At 36.2% G+C, this 26084-nt stretch overlaps 1 protein-coding gene across 1 annotated transcript in view; it reads right to left on the bottom strand.

Moving 5' to 3' along the window:
- The window catches only part of LOC138169186 (transient receptor potential cation channel subfamily M member 1), a 77154-nt gene that overhangs the window by 4936 nt on the left and 46134 nt on the right, over positions 1–26084 (bottom strand). The window contains exons 11-16 of the mRNA XM_069098409.1: positions 24084–24257; positions 19371–19505; positions 18189–18239; positions 15483–15623; positions 14224–14253; positions 72–364 (exon numbers count right to left, since the gene is read on the bottom strand). Coding sequence (XP_068954510.1) covers positions 72–364; positions 14224–14253; positions 15483–15623; positions 18189–18239; positions 19371–19505; positions 24084–24257 — 824 coding nt within the window. The remainder of the gene's footprint in view (positions 1–71; positions 365–14223; positions 14254–15482; positions 15624–18188; positions 18240–19370; positions 19506–24083; positions 24258–26084) is intronic.

Genomic DNA, 26084 nt, shown 5'->3' with positions numbered 1-26084 from the left:
AGATAGATAGATAGATAGATAGATAGATAGATAGATAGATAGATAGATAAACATCTCATTTGGTCACTAACTTCGAATTGTTGTCCAAATCCTGAGAAATATCATCGACTAGCTCACTCTCTGATGATTCATGGGCCATGGATTTGTAGAGTTTACATGCCACTAGGGCCTTGGCCATGGATTCTTCCCCTCGTTGCCACAAGAATATTGCCATTTTTTGCCGCTTCATCAGTACAGCCCACACCATCAACTCATGAAAGGGGTATTGGAAACGGCTGACTGCAGGGTCATCCACATCAATGTCTATTTCCTCTTCCTTTTTCTTTTTCTTCTTCTTTTTCCCTTTGGTAGGTGGCTCATCATCCTGAGAAAAGGAAAGCATATTTCTCATTGAGGGTCAAATTTTTAATATGTGGCTCTTATTCAAATATACTGACACAGGGTTGTTGATTACTGGGGAAAAATGGAAACTTTCTACTGGAGGAATAAAAGAACTCAGATGTAAATTTTAAATTACCATGTTTGGGGATTTTTTTTTGGTCTGGAAAATAAAGGATATGTATAATGATTGTTTATTATGAAAACAAACCAATTACAGTTACATCAGACATTATGGAAAAGAGATGCTATTTTAAAATTTTATTTAGAAACCATTTTTGACATGAACTAAATTCTAATGTCCCCAGGAGAAACCCTTAGTAGGGACATGAGCTAGAGAGAGATTTTAGTGAGAAGCCCTCAAAACTTAACCTGGTTCAAGGAAGACTAGAGCTTTAGTTCTTGGCCAAGGATTACACATCATGTAATCTGAACTAGGTCCTTACTGCTATATAGCAAACCTTTTATTTTTTTCTCCTTAATTTCTTCCCTTTGATCTTCTTATATCCCAACCCCCTCAAGAGCTGTTCCAGACCTTCTTTTCTCAAACCCATAATGCCAACCTGATTCTTTCCCATTCCCTTCAGCAGATCTTCTTCCTCCAACTTTACTGGGAAAATAGGGGCTATCTTATTTCTCTTATTTTATCTCCCTCATTCCACATCTTCAAACCCTCTATATCTTGATTCACTTTTCCCTCCTTTGTTCTAGTTAGCTGTCATCATCATCATCATCATCATCATCATCATCATCATTATGTATTCTCTCTTTGGTGACTTCACCAGTCCCTGTTGGTTTAATTTCTGTGCAGATGATATACACACACATACAGATACACATATACATATGCCAACTGTGTGTAGGATGGACTAGAGTCATGAGAGATTTGATGTAGAGACTATTGTAATAATTAAGGTGTGAGTTAATGAGATGATAAGGACCTGAACTAGCTAGGAGAGAAGTTGGATGGAAGAGAGGTTGTAAAGGCAGAAACAGTAAGATTTGGCAACTTCTTGGATATGTGGGGTAAGGAAGAATGAGGAGTCCAGGAAAATGCTTATATTATGAAACTAGGAGACTGGAAGGATGATTGTGCTTCAAGAAAAAATAAAGATGTTTGAAAAAGAAGTTTGTTGGAAAGGATTATGAGTTCAGTTTTCAACATTCTTTTTCAGGTGTCTATAGGACATTCAGTTTGAAATGTCTAATTGGCAATAGGGCATGATCATCCATGTATATGACTGAGGTTAGGTAGAATACTAGATCATGGAATTAAAAGAGATTGTTAACTAAGAGGTTAAGGTGTTTGAAGGGTTATCAACACGTATGTTGAAGTCCACTAAGTCAGTGAACCAGATACCAAATTCTTTGAGAAAGAAGGGAGAATGAATGATCTATCAGTTGGTAGACAGTAACCATTATTATCTGAATTGGCTAATACATTTTTAATCCTACTTCTCCCCCCCCCAACAAATTACATGTCAAGACAATTTTTAGCATTCATTCTTACAAGATTTTGAGTTCCAAATTTTTCTCCTTCCCTTTCCTCCTCTCTTCCTAAAATGGTAGGCAATTTGATATAGGTTCTGCATGTGCTATCATGTAAAACATACTTCCATATTAGTCACAGTTGTGAAAGAAAAAACAGATTAAAGGGGAAAAACCATGAAAAAGAATGAAATAAGTGAAAAAAAGTGTGCTTTAATCTGCATTCAGAGTCCATCATTTCGTTATCTGGATGTGGATAGCATTTTCCTTCAAGAGTCACTTGTACTTATCTTGAATTATTGTGTTGCTGAGAAGAGATGAGTAATTCATAGTTGATCATCACACAATATTGCTGATGTTATGCGCAATCTTTTCCTGTTTCTGCTCATTTCACATTGTATCAGTTTGTACAAGTCTTTCCAGGTTTTTCTGAAATCTGCCTGTTCATCATTTCTTATTGCACAATATTATTCCATTACATTCATATACCACCACTTGTTCAGCCATTCCTCAACTGATGGGCACCCCTTCAATTTCCAATGTTTTGCCACCACGAAAAGAGCTGCTATAAATATTTTTTTTTCACATGTAGTTCCTTTCCCCATTTTTATGGTTTCTTTGGGATACAGGCCTCGTAGTGGTATTGCTGGATCAAAGGGTATGAACAATTTGGTTGCCCTTTGGGCATAGTTTCAAGTTGCTTTCCAAAATGGTTGAATCAGTTCACAACTCCACCAACAGTGCATCAGTGTACCAATTTTCCCACATCCTCTCTAACATTTATAATTTTCCTTTTTTGTCATATTAGCCAATCTGATAGGTGTGAGGGGGTACCTCAGAGTTGTTTTAATTTGCATTTCTCTAATCAAAAGTGATCTAGAGCTTTTCTTCATGCCTATAGATAGCTTTGATTTCTTCATCTGAAAACTGTGTTCATGCCCATTTATCAGTTGGGGAATGACTTATATTCTTATAAATTTGACTCAGTTCTCTGTATATTTGAAAAATGAGGCCTTTAGCAGAGACACTTGTTGTAAAGATTGTTTCTCAACTTTCTGCTTTCCTTTTAATCTTGGTTGCATTGCTTTTGTTTGTGCAAAGGCCTTTTAATTTAATATAATCAAAATGACCTATTTTACATTTTGTAATGCTTGCTATCTCTTGTTTGGTCATGAATTCTTCCCTTCTCCATAGATATGAAGGCAGACTATTCCTTGCTCTTATAATTTGCTTATGGTGTCATCCTTTATGTTTAAATCATGTGCCTATTTTGATCTTATCTTGGTATATGGTATGAGATGTTAGTCTATACCTAGTTTTTGCCATACTGTTTTCCAGTTGTCTCAGTAGTTTTTGTGAAATAGTGAGTTCCTATCCCAAAGGCTGGGGTCTTTGGGTTTATCAAACAGTAGGTCATTTACTACTGTGTCTTATGTACCTAATCTATTCCACTTATCCACCACTCTTTTTCTTAGCCAGTACCATATTGTTTTAATAACTACTACTTTATAATCTGGTATGGCTAGGCCAACTTTTTTTGTATTTTTTTTATTAGTTCCCTTGACCTTTTGTCCTTCTAGATGAACTTTGTTGTTATTTTTCTAGCTCTATAAAATAATTTTTGGAAGTTTGATTGGTATGTCACTGAATAAGTAAATTAATTTAGGTAAAATTGTCATTTTTATTATATTGGTTTAGTCTACCCATGAACAATTGGTATTTCTCCAATTGGTTAGATATGATTTTATTTGTGTGGAAAGTTTTGTAATTGTGTTTATATAGTTCCTGGGTTTGTCTTGGCAGGTAGACTACAAAATATTTTATATTGTTTATAGATATTTTAAATGGAATTTCTCTATTGCTTGCTGCTAGGTTTTGTTGGTAATATAAAGAAATACTGATGATTTATATGGGTTTATCTAATAGCCTACAACTTTGCTAAAATTGCTAATTACCGTGTTTCCCCGATAATAAGACCTATCCCAAAAATAAGCCCTCCCCTTACTGTGTAAGATTCCTCTAAAATAAGCCCTCCCCTGAAAATAAGCCCTATTGAGATTGCTACTGTAGTGAAGGTGATCCCCTGCGCTACACGCTACATTACGGTACCCTCTGTATGCACCGTCCCCCCCCCCCCGTGAAACGCACGCTGCGCTCCGAGCTGCATCCAATCAGAGCTGCAGCAGTGAGCACGTCATCCTGTTCTTCCCCAGTGATTTGCTTATTGAATAAAGGTACATTTTTTTGCTCACATTTACCTGTTTATTAAAATTGCTGTCAATGTTCATTAAAATAAGCCCTCCCCTGAAAATAAGCCCTCTGGTGTTTTTCTGTCCAAAAAAATTAATAAAACAGTGTCTTATTATCGGGGAAGCATGGTATTTCAAGTAGTTTTTCAGTTAATTCTCTAGGGTTCTTTAAATATACTATCATATCTACAGAGTGATTGTTTTGTTTCTTCATTGCCTATTATAATTCCTTTGGTTTCTTTTTCTTCTCTTATTGCTATAGCTAACATTTATAGTATTATATTGAATAATGGGCACCCTTGCTTCAGCCCCAATCTTATTGGAAATGCTTCTAGCTTATCCCCATTACAGATAATGCTTGCTGATGGTTTTAGATAGATACTGCTTATTATTTTAAGGAATACTCCCTTTATTCCTATGCTCTCTAGTGTTTTTTTTTAATAGGAATGGGTTTTATATTTTATAAAATATTTTTCAGCAACTGTTGAGATAATCATAAGCTTTCTGTTGGTTTTGTTATTGATATGGTCAATTATATTGATAGTTTTCATAATATTGAACCCACCTTGCATTCCTGGTATAAATCCCACCTGGTCATCATGTGTAATCCTTGTGATATATTTCTATAATCACCTTACTAGTATCTTGTTTAAAAATTTTTCATTGATATTCATTAAGAAAATTGGTTTATAATTTTCTTTCTCTAGTACTTCTTGGTTTAGGTATCAACACCATATTTTTGTCATAAAAGAAGTATGGTAGGACACCCTTGCTATTATATATATATATATATGTTTTATATATAGGTTATGTATATATAATGTATATTATATATAGATTATATAGTATTGGAATTAATTATTCTTTAAATGTTTGATAGAATTCACTTGGGAATCCATCTGACCTTGGGCTTTTTTCTTATGGCTTCTTCAATTTCTTTTTCTAAGATGGGGTTATTTAGGCATTCTATTTCCTGATCTGTTAATCTAGGTAATTTATATTTTCCTGAACATTCATCGATTTCACTAAGATTGTCAGACTTATTGGTATGTAATTATGCAAAATATTTCCAAATAATTGCTTTAATTCAGATCTGCACAACTTGGCAGTAGTAGGGGCCAAAATTAAAATAGGCTAAACATCTTCAGGATGCAGATAAGCTATACTAGAGACAGACTGATGATGTTTGCTAAGGGTCACATGACAAACAGGAGAGTGAACAGCAGTAACCCTATATTTTTCATGGGCCACTTGAAATCCTTTGGTGGGCTGCAAGTGGCCTGCAGGCCATATGTTGTGCAGACCTGCTTTAATTTCTTCTTCATTGGTGGTCATTTCACCCTTTTCATTTTTGATACCAGATATTTGGTTTTCTACTTTGTTATTTTAAATCAAATTAACCAATGGCTCATCTAAATAATTGGATAATTGGTCTTTTTTTTTCATAAAACCAGCTCCTACTTTTATTTATTATAATTTTTTTTATTCTCTCAAACTCAATAGTTTTTCTTTTTGTGCTCTCAATTTTATTAATCTCACCTTTGATTTTCAGGATTTCAAGCTCAGTTGGGAATTTTTAATTTGTTCTTTTTCTGTTTTTTTTTTAGTTATATGTCCAATTCATTGATCTGCTCTTTCTCTATTTTGCTGATGTAAGAATTTAGAGAAATAACATTTCCCCTAAGTATTGATTTGGTTGCATCTCATGAATATCAGGATGTTGTTTCATTGTTGTCACTCTCTATAAGGAAATTATTGACTGTTTCTACTATTTATTCTTTGACTCATTTATTCTTTAGGATTAGACTATTTAATTTCTATTTAATCTGTCTTTCCACTGCCCTTTGTTGATTGTAATTTTTATTGCATCATGATATGAAAAGAATACATTTAACATTTTTGCCTTTTTATATTTGATTTTAAGGTTTTTATGCCCTAATACATGGTCGGTTTTTGTTTAGGTGCCATGTCCTGCTGAGAAAAAGGTATATTCCTTTCTGTTCCCATTATGTTTTCTCCAAAGGTTCTGTCATATCTAACTTTTCTAACATTGTATATTCACTTCCTTAGTTCTTTTCTTGTTTATTTTTTGGTTGGATTTGTAAAGTTCTGAGAGGGGATAGCTGAATTCCCCCACTAGTATAATTTTGCTGTCTATTTCTTTCTGTAATTCACTTAAATTCTCCTTTAAGAATTTGAATGCTATACTACTTGGTGCTTATATGTTTACTATTGATATTACTCATTGTCTATGGTTCCTTTTAGCAAGATGTAGTTTCCTTCCTTATCTCTTTTAATTAGGTCTGTTTTTGCTTTTGCTTTGTCTGAGAACAGGATTGCTACCCCCTGCTTTTTTACTTTAGTTGAACCATAATATATTCTGCTCCAGAACTTTACCTTTACTCTGTGTGTGTCTCTCTGCTTCAAGTATGTTTCTTGTAATCAACATATTATAAGATTCTGGGTTTTGATCCACTCTGCTATCAGTTTCTGTTTTATGGGAGAATTCATTCCATTCACATTCAAAGTTGTAATTACTAACTGTATTTCCCTCCTTCTATTTTCCCTCCTGTTTGTCCTCTCTCTCCTTTCACCCTTTCCCTCCTCAAGGAGGTGTTTTGCATATCGCCTCCCTCGATTTGCCCTCTCTTTGGTCAGGTCCCCACCCCTTTACTTTATCTCCCTGCCTCCTACTTTCCTGTCAGATAACATAGATTTCTATATTCAACTGACTGTGTATAATATTTCCTCTTTGAGGCAGTACTGATGAGAGTAAGTTTCAAGCAATGCCCATTGCCTAGCCTCCCATCGTTCCCTCCACTGTACTTAGGTTTTTCATACCTCTTCATGTGAAATAATTTAAGCCATTGTACCTCTCCCTTCCTTCTGCACCAGTGTACTCCTCTTTCTTATACCTTATTTTTTGTCATTCCCTTAAATTCACCTTATACCTGTACCCTCTGTCTATGTATATTTCTTCTAGTTGTATAATTAGGAGTACAGTTTTTAAGAATTATAGCTATTATCTTCCCATATAGGTATGTAAACAGTTCAACTCCATTGAATCCCTTATATTTTCTTTTCAATTTTTACCTTTTTAGGTTTCTCTTGGATCCTAATATTGGAGATCAATTTTTTTGTTCAATTCTGGTCTTCTCCTCATGAAAGCTTGAAATCCTTCTACTTAATTGCATGACCACGTTTTCCCTTGAAGTATTATGCTTAATTTTGCCAGGTAGGGGATTCTTTGTTGTAGTCCTAGTTCCTTTGCCTTCCAGAATACCATGTTCCATGATCTCTAATCCTTTAATGTTGCAACTGTTAAATTTTGGGTAATACTGATTGTGGCTCCCTGAGATTTGAATTGTTTCTTTTGGGCCACTTATACAGTATTTTTTCCTTGACCTTATAGTTCTGTAATTTGGATATCATGTTCCTTGGAGTTTTTATTTTGGGATCTCTCTTCCAATGCTTATTTTGCCCTCTGGTTCTAGGACATTGGGGCAGTTTTCCTTGATAATTTCTTGAAAGATGCTGTCCAGGTCCTCCTTTTGATTATGGATTTCAGGTAGTCCAATGATTCTGACATTGTCTCTCCTGGATCTATTTTCTAGGTCAATTTTTTTTCCAATGAGGTATTTTACATTTTCTTCTATTTTTTCATTCTTTGAATTTGCTTGATTAAATTCTTAATATCTCATAGAACCATTGGTTAATACGTTTTAATAAAGTGAACTTCCAAGGACAATTTGCTGAGTGATGGTATCTAGAGAGATTCTGTAAGTGACACTAGGAAGTGTTGTTATTCCAACTTCCATTTTAGGGCCAATGTGACAGTGGGTATAAGAGAACATTTAACTGTTGTTGGAGAGAGTGAGAAGTTATGTAAGGTCATCTGGTCTTTCTGAATACCTGGAGATGAAAGGAGCACGAAAGGAAGAAGACCTTGTATTCCAGAGTACAATGGAAAGAAGAGGAGAACAGAGTTCCAGTGGAACATGACAGGAACAGGGTTGAGGAGAATGAAGATGGGAGAATAGGAGGTGGGAGCTGAGGAAAAGTAGGTTTATAATTAGGCAGCTAGTGGTTAAGTATCAGGGATTGAGAGACATCCATCTGTTGATGGTGGAAATTATAATTATAATGGGAGGGAGGAACTACATTGAAGACAGAGGATAATTGAAAAATTAGAATGCTCCCAGGGTTCTTAAGGGTTTCAGTGTCTCTGCCTCTATAGTCTCTTGCCTGGGTTCCTCTTCCTCCCAGTTAGGCAGTCTATTTTATCTTTCTGTATCTATATAGATATATTATGCATGTGTATATATCATGCACATATGTATACATGTACATGCATGTGTATATCTGTTTTTACAATGATATAAACATAGAAGCAATATGGTATCATTTATACTGCTATTATATTGACAAATACAACTGAAATCACCCTAGACTATATTTCTTTCATGTAATTTTATGTTTTAGTGTAGGCAGTAAAATGAGCCAGTTGTCAGCAACATATTTTCAAGTAGAAGCTCTTCCTAGACCTAGACCTAATTTGTAACATGTGGTACAGTAGATAGAGTACAAATCTTAGAATCAGGAAGACCTGAATTCAACTCCATCCCCATACACTATCTGTGTGACCTTGGGCACGTCACTTAGCTTCTGTTTTCTTCAATTTCCTCAACAATAAGATGGGGATAATAATAGCACCTACCTCCCAGGGTTGTTGTGAGGATCAGATGAGATAATATTTGTCTAACACTTAGCATAGTGCCTGGCATATAGTGGGTGCTGTGTAAATGCTTATTTATTAATTAACAAATTAATTGCATACAAATTGGTGCTGCTTAAGTGATTTCAAGAATGGTTGGAAATTGTTTATTTTTTTAAGTGATGTGGTAGAGGCCATCTCATGGAGCATGCCAGGAATAGATCTATTCCTTTGACTTGGTCACTTGTACTCTGGCTCGTTTGGACAAATTCTCTATGTTAGATGACATTCTCTATGTCATAGAGAATTTCCAATTGAGGCACCCACTCTGTGAGCTATTAGGAACTAGGAGAAATAGTTTCTGGGCTCTCTTTTGAGGCAGTCTCTTTGTTGAGACACAACCAATGCCAGCTCTTGCTTGGACTGCTTGTAAAAGGGAATTCTCCCTTCTCCTCCCTAGTGGCAGCTAGGACAGCTACATACATGGCAGTAAGAACATGTGCTTGCCTAGGTGAACCTAAGATGATCATTCAAATCCTGGCAGTCTCTTCTGCTTTGCGTTTCCTTCTGTGAATATAAGTGATTGAACAGCAATCCCGAAAGATGGAAGTTTCCATCCTTGCCCACTACCTCAGGAGTTCAGGAGCCTGGGAGTTCCCACTTACCCAGCAGCTCTGGTGTACCAAGAGCAGTGGGAGCAGTAATGAAGAGAATTTAAAAACAATGATAAAACCAACTAAAAGTTGGTGGGGATTTTTTTATTGCCATCATGTGCTGGCAATTTGAAAAAAAACAACTTTTGTTTGTCTTAAGTTCAACTATGTGACCTCAGTGGGTCCTAACACATGCAGACTCAGCTACAGGCTTGGAGAGTAAGCTCAAATTTATTCAGAATCATTTGAGCTCACAGTTCATGTCTCCAATCCCTATGGTACTATATATCCCTGGGTTTAAACAGTAGATTCAAAATAAACAATAATAGATTGTAATTTTAAAGAAGAAACAGAACTTGAGTTACTTTGATTATCATTCTATGACACTTGGGGTTTTATGTTTAAAATTTAAAACAGTGAAATAAAGTGTAAGATGTCAGGCATGATGTTTTTGTTTGGTAAGTGCAAGTTTTAGTTCATATATAACATTTTACTGAATTTTAATACCTTTAACAATGAAATTTATTCTTTTTTTTAACATTGTTTTAGAACTAAGAAGTGAATTGAGAAAATAAAACATTACATCAGGGATATAACTTAGTAGTTGCCTAAATTGTACCTATTGTAGACATTTCAATTTTATTAAAATAAACTTGTCAAATTTTATTTTTATGAATCTCTTTCAAACTTATGTAACCAACCAAAGCACATTTACATGGGACTCTCAATGTTCCATGACTGCAAGGGTTGAGTTGGTGAGGGCTTGGGAGAAAAGATATTCTGGTTTTCTAGTTTCCAGGTTCAAGAAAGAAGATACCTACTTCCAGATTCCCACTCTAGGGTAAATTCACTAAAGTTTCTATTGTAATAAAGTGTGGATAGGGACTTGATGATCAAGATGTTGGCTCCTCTATACCTCAGCTTTTCACCAGAGTTTTTCTGTGCATTCAGGTACCTGAAAAGAATCTGGAGCTATTAGTCTTCTTTCTTGAAGATGGAAACAGAAGACCAGGTTCTCTTTTCTCCCAAGCTCTCACTGACTCCATCCTTCCTAGGCATGGGGCATTAAGTAATCCATTTTCCCCAATAAGGATGCAAATGGGTTCTGAGGGCTGGGTTACACTTACTCTTATTTTTTTTGCCTTTTGGAGGGCAATTGGGGTTAAGTAACTTGCCCAAGGTTACATGGCTAGGTTTTTGTGTGGGTGTTAAGAATTACTCTTATTTTTTAATGCTTTTCCTGCCTTTCTGGATATCTATTTTTCATGTGAAAGAAACTTTTTGAAATTAAAATTAATAAAAAGTGTTCTTTTATCAATTCTGAGCAAACCTAGCTTAGTAAATCTGGCCACATTGCCAACTGAACATGAACGTAAAATGAAGAACAATTTTGCTAAAGTAATTAAGTAATTTGCAGATGTTAAGACTTGAAAAGAGAAACTGTTATGTTATTCATTACTGTGATAGACCAATATGTGGTTATAAGTTCTTTCCCTTTTTTCCAAAAAATATATTAATGTAATTTAAAATAATTAATCCATCAATTCTTCATTTTTTCACTGTAATATTTATTTTATTTTTTTATTTTTACTAGAATGATTATGTACACAAAGTTCAATAAAAGTCAGTTTTAATTATCTATATTTTTCCTTGGCCATTATTATTTGTTTCATTCCATGATTACTATTAAAAATAATTTTATTATATAGAGGAGGAGGTTGTTAAAAAATGATCTGTTCCAGGTGTCAAATACATTAATATAGGCAGTATGCCACTTTGCCCAGCAGGAAGTGATTCCTGCAACTCCACAGCTTCTCAGAGGAAGAGGATATAATCATCACAAAGATCTTCCAACAGCTTAGGAAAAACGTGTCCTTCCTGCCCAGATGTTCTAGATCTCAAGTTGCTGCTCAAACAGTGCAACTTAATAGAGAAGTAAAATATATTCAATAGTTTTATGTTTCCCAAGAGTCTTTCCTACTCTCATAGGGAGCACAATAGGGTGATGGGTGACAGTTTATATTTTAAATACATGTTAATTTATATTTGTGAGTCTTTTGTATTTTAAGTGTTTCTTTTGTGATGGAAGATATAAATATTTGTACTTTGTAAATTTAGTCACTTTTCAACTAACAATCCTGTTAATAACCTTTTGGGGAGATTCTAGACATAAGCCTAAATTAAATTTTATTTAAAAGATTTTTACTAGGACTCTGGGAGATGAATGAATTTATGAATCTATGGATGTTTGGATGAAGAAATAAGCAAATAAATTAACAACAACATTAAATACTATTTATCAGGCATGATGGGATATAAATGTATATTCCATGTCCTCGAGGAGCTTCTATTATGATGGGGGAACACAACACATAAAGGAGAGCTAGAAATTGTGATGGGAGTGCACCTGGTTCTGGCCACGATGAAGCAAAATTACCATTAATGAGTTTAGAATCCCAGGGACAGAATCCAGGTTCTGGGGTGGGAATTTGAGGGGGATGGACAGCATATAGTAGGCCTGGTTTGAAAATGTATGGGGAGCAGAAGCATAAACCAGAAAGTGTAAGGGGGAAAAAACACCTAGCCCCTTCTTTTAGAGTTCAGACTCTGTCAGGACTGATCCTGGTTCCACCGGAGCCTAGAACTAGTGCCTTATGTGAAATAGGGCCTTGGGCCTTGTGTGATAGATTCATGTTTGTAAAGGGATTTTCCTTTAGCATAGACATGAACCTGGTCACTTTCTAACTACATCAGCTTCAGTAGTTCCCTTCCTATTGCCTCTGGGATAAAATATAAACCCCTCTTTTTAGTTTTTAAAATCCCTCCATAACCTGACCTATTTTCACAGCCTTATCGTACAGTATTTTGCATTCTGCCCTCCAGCAAAATTGGCCTCTTCTCTGTTCTTTACACTCCAAATCCTATGTCTGTGTCTTCATACTGGTGGTGTTTCATGCCTGGAATCCTCTCCCTTCTCACCTCTCCCTCATAGAATCCCTCTCTTCTTCCAAGACTCAGCCCGGTTACTTATCTTTTACGTGAAGCCTTTCCTGATCCCTCAATTGCTGGTGCTTTCCCTCCTATCCTACCAGGCATTTAAATACTTTGTATTTGTTTTACTGTTTTTATCTTTATTCTGTTTATACTTATTCTTATACATTTTGTTGTCTTCTTTGTTATATTGTAAGCTCTATTGAAGAAAGATATTGTTTCATTCACTGCACTTGTATCTCCAGAACTCAAGCCCCTGGCACATGTCGTTGTTGAATCATTTCAGTTGTGTCTAACTCTTCCATTTGGGGTTTTCTTAGCAAAGATACTGGAGTAGTCTGCCATTTTCTTCTCCAGCTCATTTTATAGTTGAGGAAACTGAGGCAAAAAGGGTTAAGTGACTTGCCCAGGTTCACACAGCTGGTAAATAATCTGAGGCTGGATTTGAACTCATGAAGACGGGTCTTCCTGACTTCAGACCCAGTACTCTATCCTTTGTGCCACCTAGCTGCCCTTCCTGGGACATAGAAGACACTTAATAATAATGCTTGTTTACTGATCCTTTCCCCTCCTTCAGTCTTGTTTGCATTATTATTTTGTTTAATAATGTTTTGTTTTGTTTTTAAATATATGGAACAAAGGTATAAATTAGGCCATAAACATCCTAGTGATCATGAATTCCAAACCTGTTGTCTCTGAATCAGGGGTGTGTTGGAGATAGCTCCAGCAGGCTCAGGAGAATCAATTCTTAAAATTTTCGGGTTAAGCATTTATACCTTGTAAACTGGCAAATGCTACATACATCAGGGCTTGATTTTTGTTGTAGACTATTTTTGCTTAAGAATTAGTGATGGAGAAATGTTAATAATGCAAATTAAATTTTAAAGTGTGTGGTACCTACCTCCTCAAGGGAAAAAAAATCTGGTTGTTAAATATTTACCAGCATATCCATATTCTGATTTGATAATCTGTTTTGTTTTTTCCTTTCTTCTACTTCCTGTTTCTAATAATGGCAGTACTCTTTTACTGACACAATTGGGGAAGCACATGAATTTAAAGAATTAGCTATGCTTTTTTGCACTTTGGTTGATTGGGAGTGTGATGCTCAGAAATTTCAGCACTAATGATATAAACCACATTGGTATTAATGCAATGTTTTGGTCATTTTATTTGGTAAACACAATTTCATTTTAATTCAGATCCAAACATTTACCTTCAGAATTTAGCACAATCTTTTGTGTTAAATAGGATTCTTAAACCCATAAAAATATATTTTGGGTATTTGATCGCATAATCTGTTCTGCAATTCCATCTGCTGCTTTTATAATAATAAATAAGAGGTGTTCTGTTCCTACTCTTTTGGTATAATTCAGTAATACCACCTGACTAAAATATTTTAGTGAGCAAGTCATTTAATAGACTTTTTTTTTAATGGCAATTAAAGGGGCAGCTAGGTGGTGCAGTGAATAGAGCACTGGCTGTGGAATCAGGAGGACCTGAGTTCAAATCCGACCTCAGACACTTAATACAAAAACTAGCCATGTGACCTTGGGCAAGTCACTTAACCCCGATAGCTCTCCAAAAAAAAAAAATAAATGTCAATTAAACTGGTTGAAGAGTAGCACATCAATAGCAATACATATATGCTGGCAGACAAAATTTATCATTAAATGAATATAAAAGCAAAAGCACTAAGAACATTGGATAGTAGTATTTTAATTAAGCCTTTAGATTGGAAAGTCAAACTTACCTCCATCCCTAGAAGTTTAAGAGCTTTAGGCTGCATTAAAAGAAACAAAAAATCAATTAGTTGTGATTCAGATTATCTCCTAATTAATTATATTCTTTTCATGTGTTACTTGACATTTACATGAGAGGCTAGCTCAAATTCATTAGATGTTGTTATAATTTAATAAATGCTTCTTTTTATTGGTGTTTTAATGAAACATCAAAGAAAAAGAGAAATGCTTTTATCTCAGTATATCACTAGAAGTCCTATAAGAATACAAGAAGGCCTCAGATGCAAGTAGAAATAGTAACCTCATTGACATTGAAGGACATGTCTATATAAGAGGGTTACACTCTGTGATGGTATGCCTGTAGTATGGTGGTAAACACCAGTGTTTCTTTCTAATAAGAAACATGCCAGTTAGAAAATGCTACCAACACATGGATGTTCTTATAGGGCTCTTAAATGCCTGATGCAGTTTTTACATTATCCTAGTCCAAAAAAACCTCTGCTTCTCTTTCGGCAGAATGTCTCCGATTTGCCTCTGCCCTCTCCTATATTTCATGCCCTTTCTTCTCCATTCTTTGCTGGAACATTCCATGCTGGAATCTTTTATGCCCCATTCCTATGCATATGGGAATGCCTTGACTATTCCCCAAAATTTCTCTACCTATGAAAAAGAGTTGGGAAACCAATCACATTTGCCTGAATCAAAACCTGTTCCCTCCTTATAAAATCTATGGCCCTTACGTGCTGTCATAGAGCACTTTGCCTGCAGCATTTGCCTGCCCTGATGTAGAGGTGTCAGCATGCTACAACATTTTTCCTTTACTACCCCAGAGCCTTGGCTCCTTGTTTCTTCCCAGCCAGATATTGTCCCATTTGTGAGTTAAATTATGCCACAGTATTGATGTGTTGCTCTAAGTATCTACTCCCTTGAGTGTTTTTCTTTTAAATAACCAAAAAAACCTGGGATGGCATTGTACATATACTTACCAGGTTTTTCAGTAATCTCATAATACATCAGTACAAAACATTACTTTGGTTTATAGACAAAACTTAGGCAAAGAGAAATCATGGCTCAATGACAATGAATTCATACAGGTGATTATCAAACACTGTGGCAGCAAGATGGAATGTGGTAAGGGCTATAATGCTCTAGTTGGCCTGATTTTACTTGGATACCTTGTGACTCAATAAGGAGTGTTAGAATGCACACATTAGTGAACCAATTTTGAGTCTAATGAGCAATGACTATGGCAACATTAAATTATTCCTACCCTCTTTGGTCCAAACAAGTTGTTGTATAGGGTCCGAAAACTCTTCCGAGTATAGTTGCAGCGGTAGGCCCCACCCATGAGGTATTCTAGTACAAGACCTATATCTATCAGGCTAATGTGATAATCTGGTGGGAGGTTTCCCTGTAAGATAAGAAATTTTATTTGTATGCTTATGTGAAGAAAAACAAGGCAAAAGCTGTACTGAATGTATCCCAAGTCACAGATGCAATGTATCACCCCTAAAATGATATCAGTTCTGGGGTAAAAAGTTAGCAGAGGGGACAAATAATACCTACTTTATTCCTGTACTAAAGCTGATTTCCTATTTCTTACCACTGAAAAAAAGAATTGGTTAAACTGTTATAAGAAGAGAGAATTATGGATTTATTAGCCACCTGCAGGTAACAGAAGAGATCAGAATATGGTCAGTATTCACTCTGATACATGAAATGAGTTTTGACAGATTTGTTTGTAGCAAGCATTTGTATCATTTTGATAATACATCCGAGGATGTCTTCCTTTTTAGGCTATACTCCTGACTCTCCTCCTCGACCTTCTCTACAATATTCCAGAAACTTCTTCACCCTGAAAGGTCACTCTAGCCCTCAACTTCATGCATGGGAAGTACTCTCTTGCCCCAGGACCCTTTCCTCTGACTAGTTCCTCTCAAAAACCTCCATTTTAAGGAGGCCTCTCCCACCCATGTCTTTACTCCTTTCTAGGCTGCACTTGTGACTTTTCTCCTGGACTTTCTCTCAGCTGGGTACTCTCATTTCCTCCTCCCCAGAAGCTGTTTGAGTCCTGAGACGAAACTTTTTTTCTGCTTATATTTGTATTACTAGCTCTTAGCACAGTGCCTGACACGTAGAGAGCACTTAGTAAATGCTTATCGACTTGATTTTCCTTCATTCAAGTATGGGTTAGGATTGTTGACTACTAAAATAATATTTCTTTTTAGCTATTTACAATGATATCCTGTTATCTAAGTCACCATGTTTTCCTTTCAATAATTTTCTATGACTAAAATTTTGTAGAAATGTGAATTGCTAAAGGGCAGGAACTTTTTCATTGTTAACTCAGGCCTAGCATAGGGCCTACTTAAGAAATACTTATTAAATTTTGAACTGTGAATGACTATGTAGAGACTATACATTCAAAATATTCTTCCTTTAAAATATGGCCACAGAGAGTATAAATTAGGAGTAGTAGATATAAATGTGGTCTCATGGGAAAAAATGCAGAAGTTTTAATTAGAAAACCTGGGTTTAATATCTGTTGACAATACATATTAGCTGTGTAAACACAGGCAGGTCACCACTCTGAGTCCCAGTTTCTTCATCTATAACATGGAATTAATAATACCCGCACAGGATTTTTAATGAGCAAAGTGACTTGTAGACTTATAGTATTCTATAAATGTGAACAACATGAGTGAGTTTATGAATATATTTAATGCACTTTCTATCTTTTAACTCTGGGCAAGTTATGTCACCTCTTTACCCCTCAGTTCCCTAATTTATGAATAAATGAGAACTAGAAAACATAATGTACCTTACATCTCTTGAATGATATGATTCTATGTGGGTAGATTTATTGTCCACAGCTATTCAGTATCTGTATAATATGAATTGTCATATTTTTAAGCAATGAATTGTTTATATTCTAGCTGGTTTAAATTCAACAAAATCATAGGTTTATAATCCTATGAGATCACCTAATTCAACTCTCTCCTTTTATAGATGAGGAAATGGACGCTAAGAGAATTAAAGAACCTCATATAAGGTCACATAGGTAGTAGACAGTAGAGCCAGGATTAAAACCCAAGTCCTCTAGTTCTGCTGTGAACTTTTTCACTATACCAGGTTGATGGAAAAACTTCCTTGTAGGATTGAAATTATCCTCTTACTTAGAATATTTAGGTAAATTATATAGCAGTTTATAATCAGTTGCCCTCCTACCAGTGACTTCATTTTAGTCCAATGAATCACCTTCGTATTAATTCAACCAAATCCTCTAGCCTTTAGTTGTATGAGAACATGCCAGGACAGAGTAATAGAAAAGAGACAAAGAAATGAAAAGACAAAAAACATCTCCAAGGGAAAAAAAATCACAAATAGATGAGAATTACTATCAATGAAAAATGGGAACATTTTCAAAGGATTTAAAGACAAGCAGTTGAGGATAAATGCCATTTCCAAACACATTGTCAGGGTGGGCAAAGATGACAAGAACGATGAAAACATGTAGCCCTCGCTTAGGAGAAAGAGAATTAAAGTGAATGAGTGTGATGGATGAAAATAGAGCAGCAATTGTAGGAAGGAGGTTTCTAATATGAAGAAGTGTTGAATGATTGAAGAGATTCAGGTCACTGATATTCAAGACTTTTAGATAATTAAAACTGGCATTAGTAACAACAGGTAGTATCTGGCCAAAACCATACAATCAATCAAACTTTAGTGCATTCTTTCAATCAACAAGTATTCATTGTATGTGCTAATGCCAAATAACATTTTCCTACTTTCTTTGTCCTTTGTAATTTTCTTTAGGTTCTTTTTAATGTGAAAAAGAAACTTAGTACATTGACTTCCTACCCTACTATTGCTATTTTATCTTCTGTGCCTGAGGTTTGAGTTTGTTATGGAAAGAAAAAACATCCATTTTGTATGGAGGAGCATAAGTTACTAAGGAGAATAAAATCAGACTGACCTTTTTCACATCCCTCACAAGCAAATGCAGTGTGTTTGGTGGGCCCAACCTCTGAAAGAGAACCATCCAAACATTTTTAGTGTATTATTTCTTAAAACTCTTAAACTATGCTAAAATGCTAAACTACTGGACCGTGAATTGTTCTAATCCTTAAATATCACTTATTATTAGGTCACTGCCTGTTTACATCTTTTTATGGTGCTGTCTCTGTCTCACAGTGCTAAATAAGTGCTAAATGCATAGGAAATTATGTTAAATAAATGATAAAATATCTAAAAGAGCAGGCTATCATGTGTGTCCTGATAAGTTGCAGAGAGGATACATGTCAATGCCTTCTTCACCTATGCACTGTTATAATCAACTATGATAATGGTGAGAATAAAAATCTAGAATAAAAAAAATTACAAAAATATATGTTCTAGAAATAAATGAAAAGTGTTGTACTTAAAAACTTCTCCACTAGTTCTATGGTGTTTTGTGCAACTAAAGAGTTTCTATGGTTTTCCTTATAACATCATGGAAAAATGGGTGCCCTATGGAGCACATCCCCTGCTTCCTGGTTCCCTTCCACAGTGTTAATAACATATTGAGCCAAATGTGGGAATTTGTTTTGCTTGACTATACATATTTGTAATGGATTTTGTTTTTCTTGCTTTTTCAATAGGTTGGGAAGGGGGAAGTGAGAGGTAGAGAATTTGGAAAATAAAATAAAATAACCTTAAAAATAATATATTGGGCCAGATTCTCTTGGCACATATGAATTATTCATTGTATGTGTTACCCAAGTGACTTGCAATCATTAATAGAGATTCTAGAATTTCCCAAATGGTAACTACAGAGAATTTGGTTCAGTAGGTTGGTTTTTAAATGGCAAGAATGATAAAGAATTGAATCAGAAGTTGAACCATTTTTGTGATGAATGCCACAAGAGCTATATCATTTCAGTGCCCCTTAACAGAACTCTAGACTAGAACTGGGATTCTACCCCAAATTTGTTATATGATCAAACATATTATCCTTGAGCATAGTACACCCATAATGCATGAATACCAACCTAATAGACAGTCTAGCCGTTTAGCTGCCTATCTCCATATTGAAATAAATAGACTCTCACACACAAGTATTTCTAAGTCTGTTTAGGCCTTAGGTCTTCAGTGCCCTCCATCTTCTTTGCATACTTACTGTATTATAAAGTTCTTCTAGCCGTGGAATGGTGAGAAAGTGTTGCATGTTGACTCCATTTTCTATAAGAAGCTTCACAAAGTCAACCCTATCTAAGACCAAAGCATCCAACATAGCTTGCTCTAGAGAATTCACCTATAAAAAAAAAAAAAAAAACAACTAAACTGGTGATTTCAACAGATATTTATTAAGCTATATAAGGTTCTGTGCTGGGCACTGAAGATACAAGGACAAATAATCCTGACCTCAAAGAGCTTGCATTCTACTGGGGAAGAGGGGGCTGGTAATAGCACATGTGCAAATAAGTTAACACAAACTACACAAAGTAATAAAAAAAATTCATAACTGAGACAGAGCTAGTATCTGGGAAATTAGGAAATCTGGGCATCTTATAGGAGATATCATTCAACCAGTCAACAAGCCTTTACAAACATATGGGCAGTGAGGTGGCATAATAAAGTACTGAACCTAGAGTTAGGAAGACCAAGTTCAATTTTGGCCTAAACACTAAATAGCCAGATGACCCTGGGCAATGGTAATAATGGCTAACATTCATATAATGTTTACTATATGTCAGGCACGGTACTAAACACTTTACAAACATCTCATTTGATCCTCACAACAACCCTGGGAGGTAGGTGATATCATTATCCCCATTTTAAAGATGAGGGAATTGAGGGAGATAGAGTTTAAGTGACTTGCCAAAGGTCATGCAGCTAATATGTATCAGAGGTTGGATTTGAACTCAGGTCTTCCTGATATCAGGCCCAGGGCTCTATCCACTGCCCCACATACCTGCCCCAAATCACTTAACATCTGTGTGCTTCTAGCTCCCAGGGTTGTTGAGAGGATAAAATGAGGTAATATTTGTAAAGTGCTTTGCAAAACATAAAGCATCATATATAATGTCAACAATAAATGAAATAATCTCCATTAGGAGGAAATTTACATTCTAACAAGGCAACACCTGGTCTGTGCCTTGGAGGAAGCTAGATATTGAATGAGGTAAAGAGGGAATGAATTCCAGACATAGGGGACCTAAGGAAAGGGGATACAGAAGGCATTCAGGAGAAATACTGGCCCCAAAGGGAAACTGGCAACTTTATGGTTGAAGCTATACTGTTGCCTAAATTCTTAAATTACTCTCAAACTGATTCTAATTTCTTAACATTTGGGCAATAAGTATACTGTCTCAAAGGGAGAAAAGGAAGATAACTCATTTTGTAACGCATAGCCCTTATCAAGAGGCTAAATCTTTTTTTTTTTTTTTTGCTTTTTGGAGGGCAGTTGGGGTTAAGTAACTTGCCCAAGGTTACATGGCTAGTTTTTGTGTGTGTGTATGGGTGTTAAGTGTCTGAGGCTGGAACCCAGCTCCGGTCCTCCTGACTCTGGGGCTGGCGCTTTACTCACTGCACCACCTAGCCACTCCCAAGAGGCTAAATCTTTACTAAAATTTAGACAAATAAGAATTCTTGGTTTAGAAACCTGTGAAGCACCCTAACTTGGATCTTCCTTTAAACTCCATTGGTTCTTTCAATTTCTAAACTTAAGCCACAGTACAGCATATCCCAAAAGTCTTAGTACAGTTCTAGTCTTTCGTAGCCTAAAATTGGATTAAGATTTTTGGGACACTGTATAATGAGAATACAGATTTTTCCTTCCTCCAAAAAGTTGTATTTCTTTTCCCGTTTTCTAAAAATGTATTGAAGCCAAATTTTCCTAAAGTTTATTCCTTAGTGTTAGAACTCCTCATATGCCTTAAATACTGAATGATCTTCATTTTCAAGAAAGTTCACTCGTTCAATAAATAGTTTTCCAGTATTACTATGTGCAGAGGTAATGTGACATTATGGATAGAGATATGGCCTTAGAACAAGGAACATCTGGATTTAAGTCCTGCCTCTGACATATATACTAGCTGTGTGATGCTGGACAATTCAATTATCCTCTCAGTACTAAAGGTCAGTGGTTCTCAAACTTTTAAAAAATTATTGAGGACCCCAAAGAGCTTTATTTTATGTGGTTTATACCTATTGATATTTACCATATTAGAAATTAAAACTGACAAATTTTAAAATCTTTCTCTCTCTCCCCACCCCTCTTCCTGGTTTTCCTCCTACCTCTCTGACTGCTCCTTCTCTGTCTCCTTTGCTGGATCATCCTCCAGATCATGTCATCTAACTATAAGTGTCCCTCAGGCTTCTATTCTGGGTCCTCTTTCTTTTCTCCCTCTATGCTACTTCATTTGGGGATCTCATCAGCTTCTATGGATTTAATTATCATCTCTATGCAGATGATTCTCAAATCTACCTATCCTGCCCCAGTCTCTCTGCTGATCTATAATCTCACATCTCCAACTGCCTTTCAGAAATCTCAAATTGGATGTCCAGTTTAAGATATAGACATCTTAAATTCAATATGTCCAAAATGAACCTCATTATATTTCTCCCTAAATTCTCCTCCACCTCCTACCTTCCCTATTACTATAATAGGCAACACCATCCTCCTAGCCCCTCAGACTTTCAACCTAAAGGTCATCCTGGATTCTTCACTACCTCTAACCACCACCACCCCACCCTCTCTCCACTAAAATCCATCTTCTATTCAATCACTAAAGGGATTTCCTAAAACATAGGACCTATCATGTTATCTACCCTTTCCCATCCCATATTTAGCAAATTCCAGCGGCTTTTTATCACCTCCAGGAGCAAATACAAAATTGTTTCTTTGGAATCCAAAGCCTTTTACAAACTAGCCTACTTTTCCAGTATTATTACACCTTACTCCTTACTCTTTGATTCAGTGACATTGGCCCCCTGACTGTTCCACAAACAAGGCACTACATCTTTACAGGACATCTTTTGGCTTTGGGCATTCTCTTTAGATATACTCTATACCTGGAAATTTCTCCATCTTCCAGTCTGACTAGTGACTTCTTCAGCTTCCTTTAAATCCTAACTAAAATCTCACCTTCTATAGGAAGCCTTCCCCAAACCCCCTTAATGCTAGTGCCTTCCCCATGTTGATTATTTCCAATTGATCCTTTATATGTTTGCATGTTGTCTCTCATATTAGACTGAATTCCTTGAGAGCAGAGACCATCTTTTTTTTTTAAGCAACTGGGGTTAAATAACTTGCTCAAGGTTACATGGCCAGTTATTTTGTGTGGGTGTTAAGTATCTGAGGCCAGAACCGATCCTGGGTCTCCCGACTCTGGGGCCAGTGCTCTTACTCACTGTGCCACCTGGCCGCCCCCAGAGACCATCTTTTGCTTTTTATTTTTGTATCTACACAGTGCTTAGTACAGTATCTGGAACATAATAGACCCTTAATAAATGTTTATTGACTGACTGATTGATTGAAGTTTATGAAAAAAACTCTGGCCTCACACAGAAATGTAGCTGGAAAACAAAGGGGTATTCTAATTGGCAAATAATGTCAGCATTAGTATGAAAATAATTTTAACTTCATGTGATGAAGTACAAGCTCTGGGAACCCCTTTGAACTCTCCTTGAATCTTCCCATTTGATGAGCTATTTGCCTGAGGCCTTAAGCCTTTCATTATAGCTTGGCCCAAAACTTGGTTACTAACCTAGCCTTCCTTTGTCTAGCAACTTCCCACCCTTGATCCATAAAGTATAGAGGTCAGGGAACCATAAGATGTTGAGGTATAGGGTTTAGGGGTGCACAAGACCCCAAAATACCAACATGCTGGCTCCTGCCAAATGAATTTGACTCAAGTCTTCTCTCAGCCAAAGAAAAGCAAAGTTTATTAAAGGTTCACCATAATAGGTAGACTCTTAAGGAGCCTCGGTATCTGTGATGGACAAGCAGGCCAGAATAATCTAAGGCAGAGTGAGTCTGGACTAGAAAATTCTCCGGCCTTTTTTTTTCATGGAGGCAAGATGGGGTCTTATATACAGAAAGGTTATGGGAGAAATCTAGGGGTGATCTAGAGGAGGAGTTTGGGGAGGGTCTTCAGGAGGAGTCATATGGAGTCAGACTTCAGTGATGAGAGAGTAAGGGTGGGAAGTAGCAGGAGGCTATCTGGAGATGACAGACAACGGAGGGCTAGGCTAGTTTAAGGGTGTAACAGACTTGGGTATAGATATTTTGGAAGGATCAAGGGTGGGAAGTTGCTGGACAAAGGAGGGCTAAGCTAGTAACAGAGATTTGGACCAAGCTATAATGAAAGGCTTATGACCTCAGGCAAATGCCTCATCAAATGGGAAGATTCAAGGAGAGTTCAAGGGGGTTCCCAGAGCCTATATCTCATCACATGGGCCCCCTGAAAAGGTCTTGGGGAACCCGAAGTGATCCTTGAGCCATACTTTGAGAACTACTGCTCTAGGCAACTAAGACAAGTTTTAGAGAAGGTACTCATCTGTTTAGTAGAGAAAAACTCATTTAGGAGTTCTGTATATCAAATAACTCACAGGTCCAGTTTCTAGCCCTATCCTTCTATATACAAAACACCCAGGTACTGTAGAAGCTGAAAATCTTGTTTGATTGTATAGGTAAGAGAATGCAAAATCGAGAAGTTAAAAAAGCATGAAGGGACAAGAAAACAAGGCCATCATCATTGTCATCAACAGCAACCTTTCAATCAGTCTCCACTTCATCATCTATAAAATGAGGATTTGGGATGAGATAAATCCCTTAAAATTCTAATATTCTGACATTAATAAACATCTGAAAAAATTGTTTACACACCCAGTTTAAGAGCTCAATCTTTCGTGGATCAGTTTCTTCTTCTACTTCTTCTTTGACTTTCCCTTTCTTTTTGCCTTTTCCTTTACCTCTTCCCCCTTTGGCTGGTGCAGCAGCTGGAGATTTCTTTTCCTTCTCTGGTACTTTGCTATCAGGAGGTGCTAGGCTTCCTAAAGGCTACATTGAACAACAAACATATTTGGTTAAAAACATTTACCAAGTTGTTACCTTCTTTATGAAGCCTTTATGAAGTTGACAATTACCCAAAGGAAAATTTCATGACTGTCATTAATTCCACACTGTTCACACTTAACAGACATGCATAGTCAGGATAAACTTGATCTGTCTGTTACCAAATGTGCTGCAAACCAGGAACCTGTCTATTAACACAGATTATGTTTGTGACATTTGACAATTTGCTTTGTTTTCCCCATGAGAAGCAGTTGTATGTATTTAGATTGACATCACATTTTTATTGGCATGCATTTACACAAAGGAACACTCTTACAAATATGCATAATAGCTACTAATTTTCAACCAATGGGATAATGTATGTAAAACACTTTGCAAATCTCCAAGCACTATACAGGTGGTCACCAAAAGCTTTAATAGCTGAAATGGCTTAAAATTGCACTAAGACTTCTGGGATGCTCCATATACAGGGAGGTAGAGTGGAGTTGTAGATAGAATGTTGGCCTCAAAATCAGGAAGACAGAGTTCAAGTACTGCCTCTGACACATATTAGCTATGTGAAGGTCATATAATTTCTTGGTGCTCCAAGCATCTCTTTAAGTTGCAGAGAAGGGGCCAGCTTGCATTAGGAGAAGGAGTTTCCTCATCTGGGAGTTCTCTATACCAATAAAATCATAGGTCCAGTCTATCATCATTATCATCATCATCTTCTTCTTCATCATCAGGATGATAATTACTTTTTTATTTCTATCACTGGCAGCACCATTCATACAGACTCCCATGTTGTAAATCTAAGTGTTCTCTTTGGTTCTTCCACTTCCCTCAAATCCTATGACAAATGATTTTACCAGGTCCTTTTGATTCTACTACTACAACACCTTTTAGCTCTCCTCCTTTTTTCCTATTCCTACTGCCAGTTTTCTAACATAGGCTGTCATGGACAACTGCCTAATTATTGTAAGTGCTTTCTAAAAATGGTGCCTTCCTTAATTATCTCTTCTAATCTGTTCTTCATACTTTTGCTAAAATAATCTCCCTTAAGCTCAGATATAATAATATCATTCCTTTTCTCAGAACCCTTCAGTGGATACCTATTTACTAGTGATTAAAGTCCAAATTCCTTAGTCAATCATTCAAGGCCCTCCACCATCTGATACCATCTTACCTCTTTCCAGTCCTACCTCATATTACTTCAATATTACTATCTTATGATACATCTACCCTGGAACTTTCGCCTGTACATATCTTGTATTTTTTCCTTTTGTGTCCATTAATCACATACTTCCTGATGCCTAGAATACCTTTACCCCAACCTCCATGGGTTGAAAGGAACCTCCTTCCATATCAAGTTGTTACCTCCTTTTTGAAGTCTCCAGTTCTCCTAGGTATCACTGATTTCCCCCTCTTCTAGACTGTCGAAGAGCACTTTGTATCTTTCTTATTAATTTCAAATTTCCTATTAAAATTTGTATTATTGTTGTATGCATATGCATATTTCTTTTGCACATTTTATTTCCTATTAAATTGACATTATAATTGTATACCTACATTTCTTGTGTCTCACCTTAAATTGTAAATCTCTTAAGAGCAAAGACTATCTCTCTGTATATCCCCCTCAGCACCTAGCACAGAGATTGTAGCCATTCAATAAATATTTGTTGAATTGTTTGTGAACAGATAATTATTGAATATTCAACCATTGAAGGAACATTTCAGAGATTATCTAGACCTCTTTCTTCAGCCTAAAACATGTAATCTACCCTAAAACATGTAATCTACCCTAAAAAGGTAGAGGATTGTATTATATTTTCA

The sequence above is a fragment of the Petaurus breviceps genome, unplaced genomic scaffold (genome assembly GCF_028583685.1).
Source record: "Petaurus breviceps papuanus isolate PSGF00001 unplaced genomic scaffold, PetGlider_PUasm1.0 37, whole genome shotgun sequence".
NCBI classification, from domain to species: Eukaryota; Metazoa; Chordata; class Mammalia; order Diprotodontia; family Petauridae; genus Petaurus; species Petaurus breviceps.
Note: the sequence above shows the minus strand (reverse complement) of the source record. Positions and strands in the feature narration are given on the sequence as shown.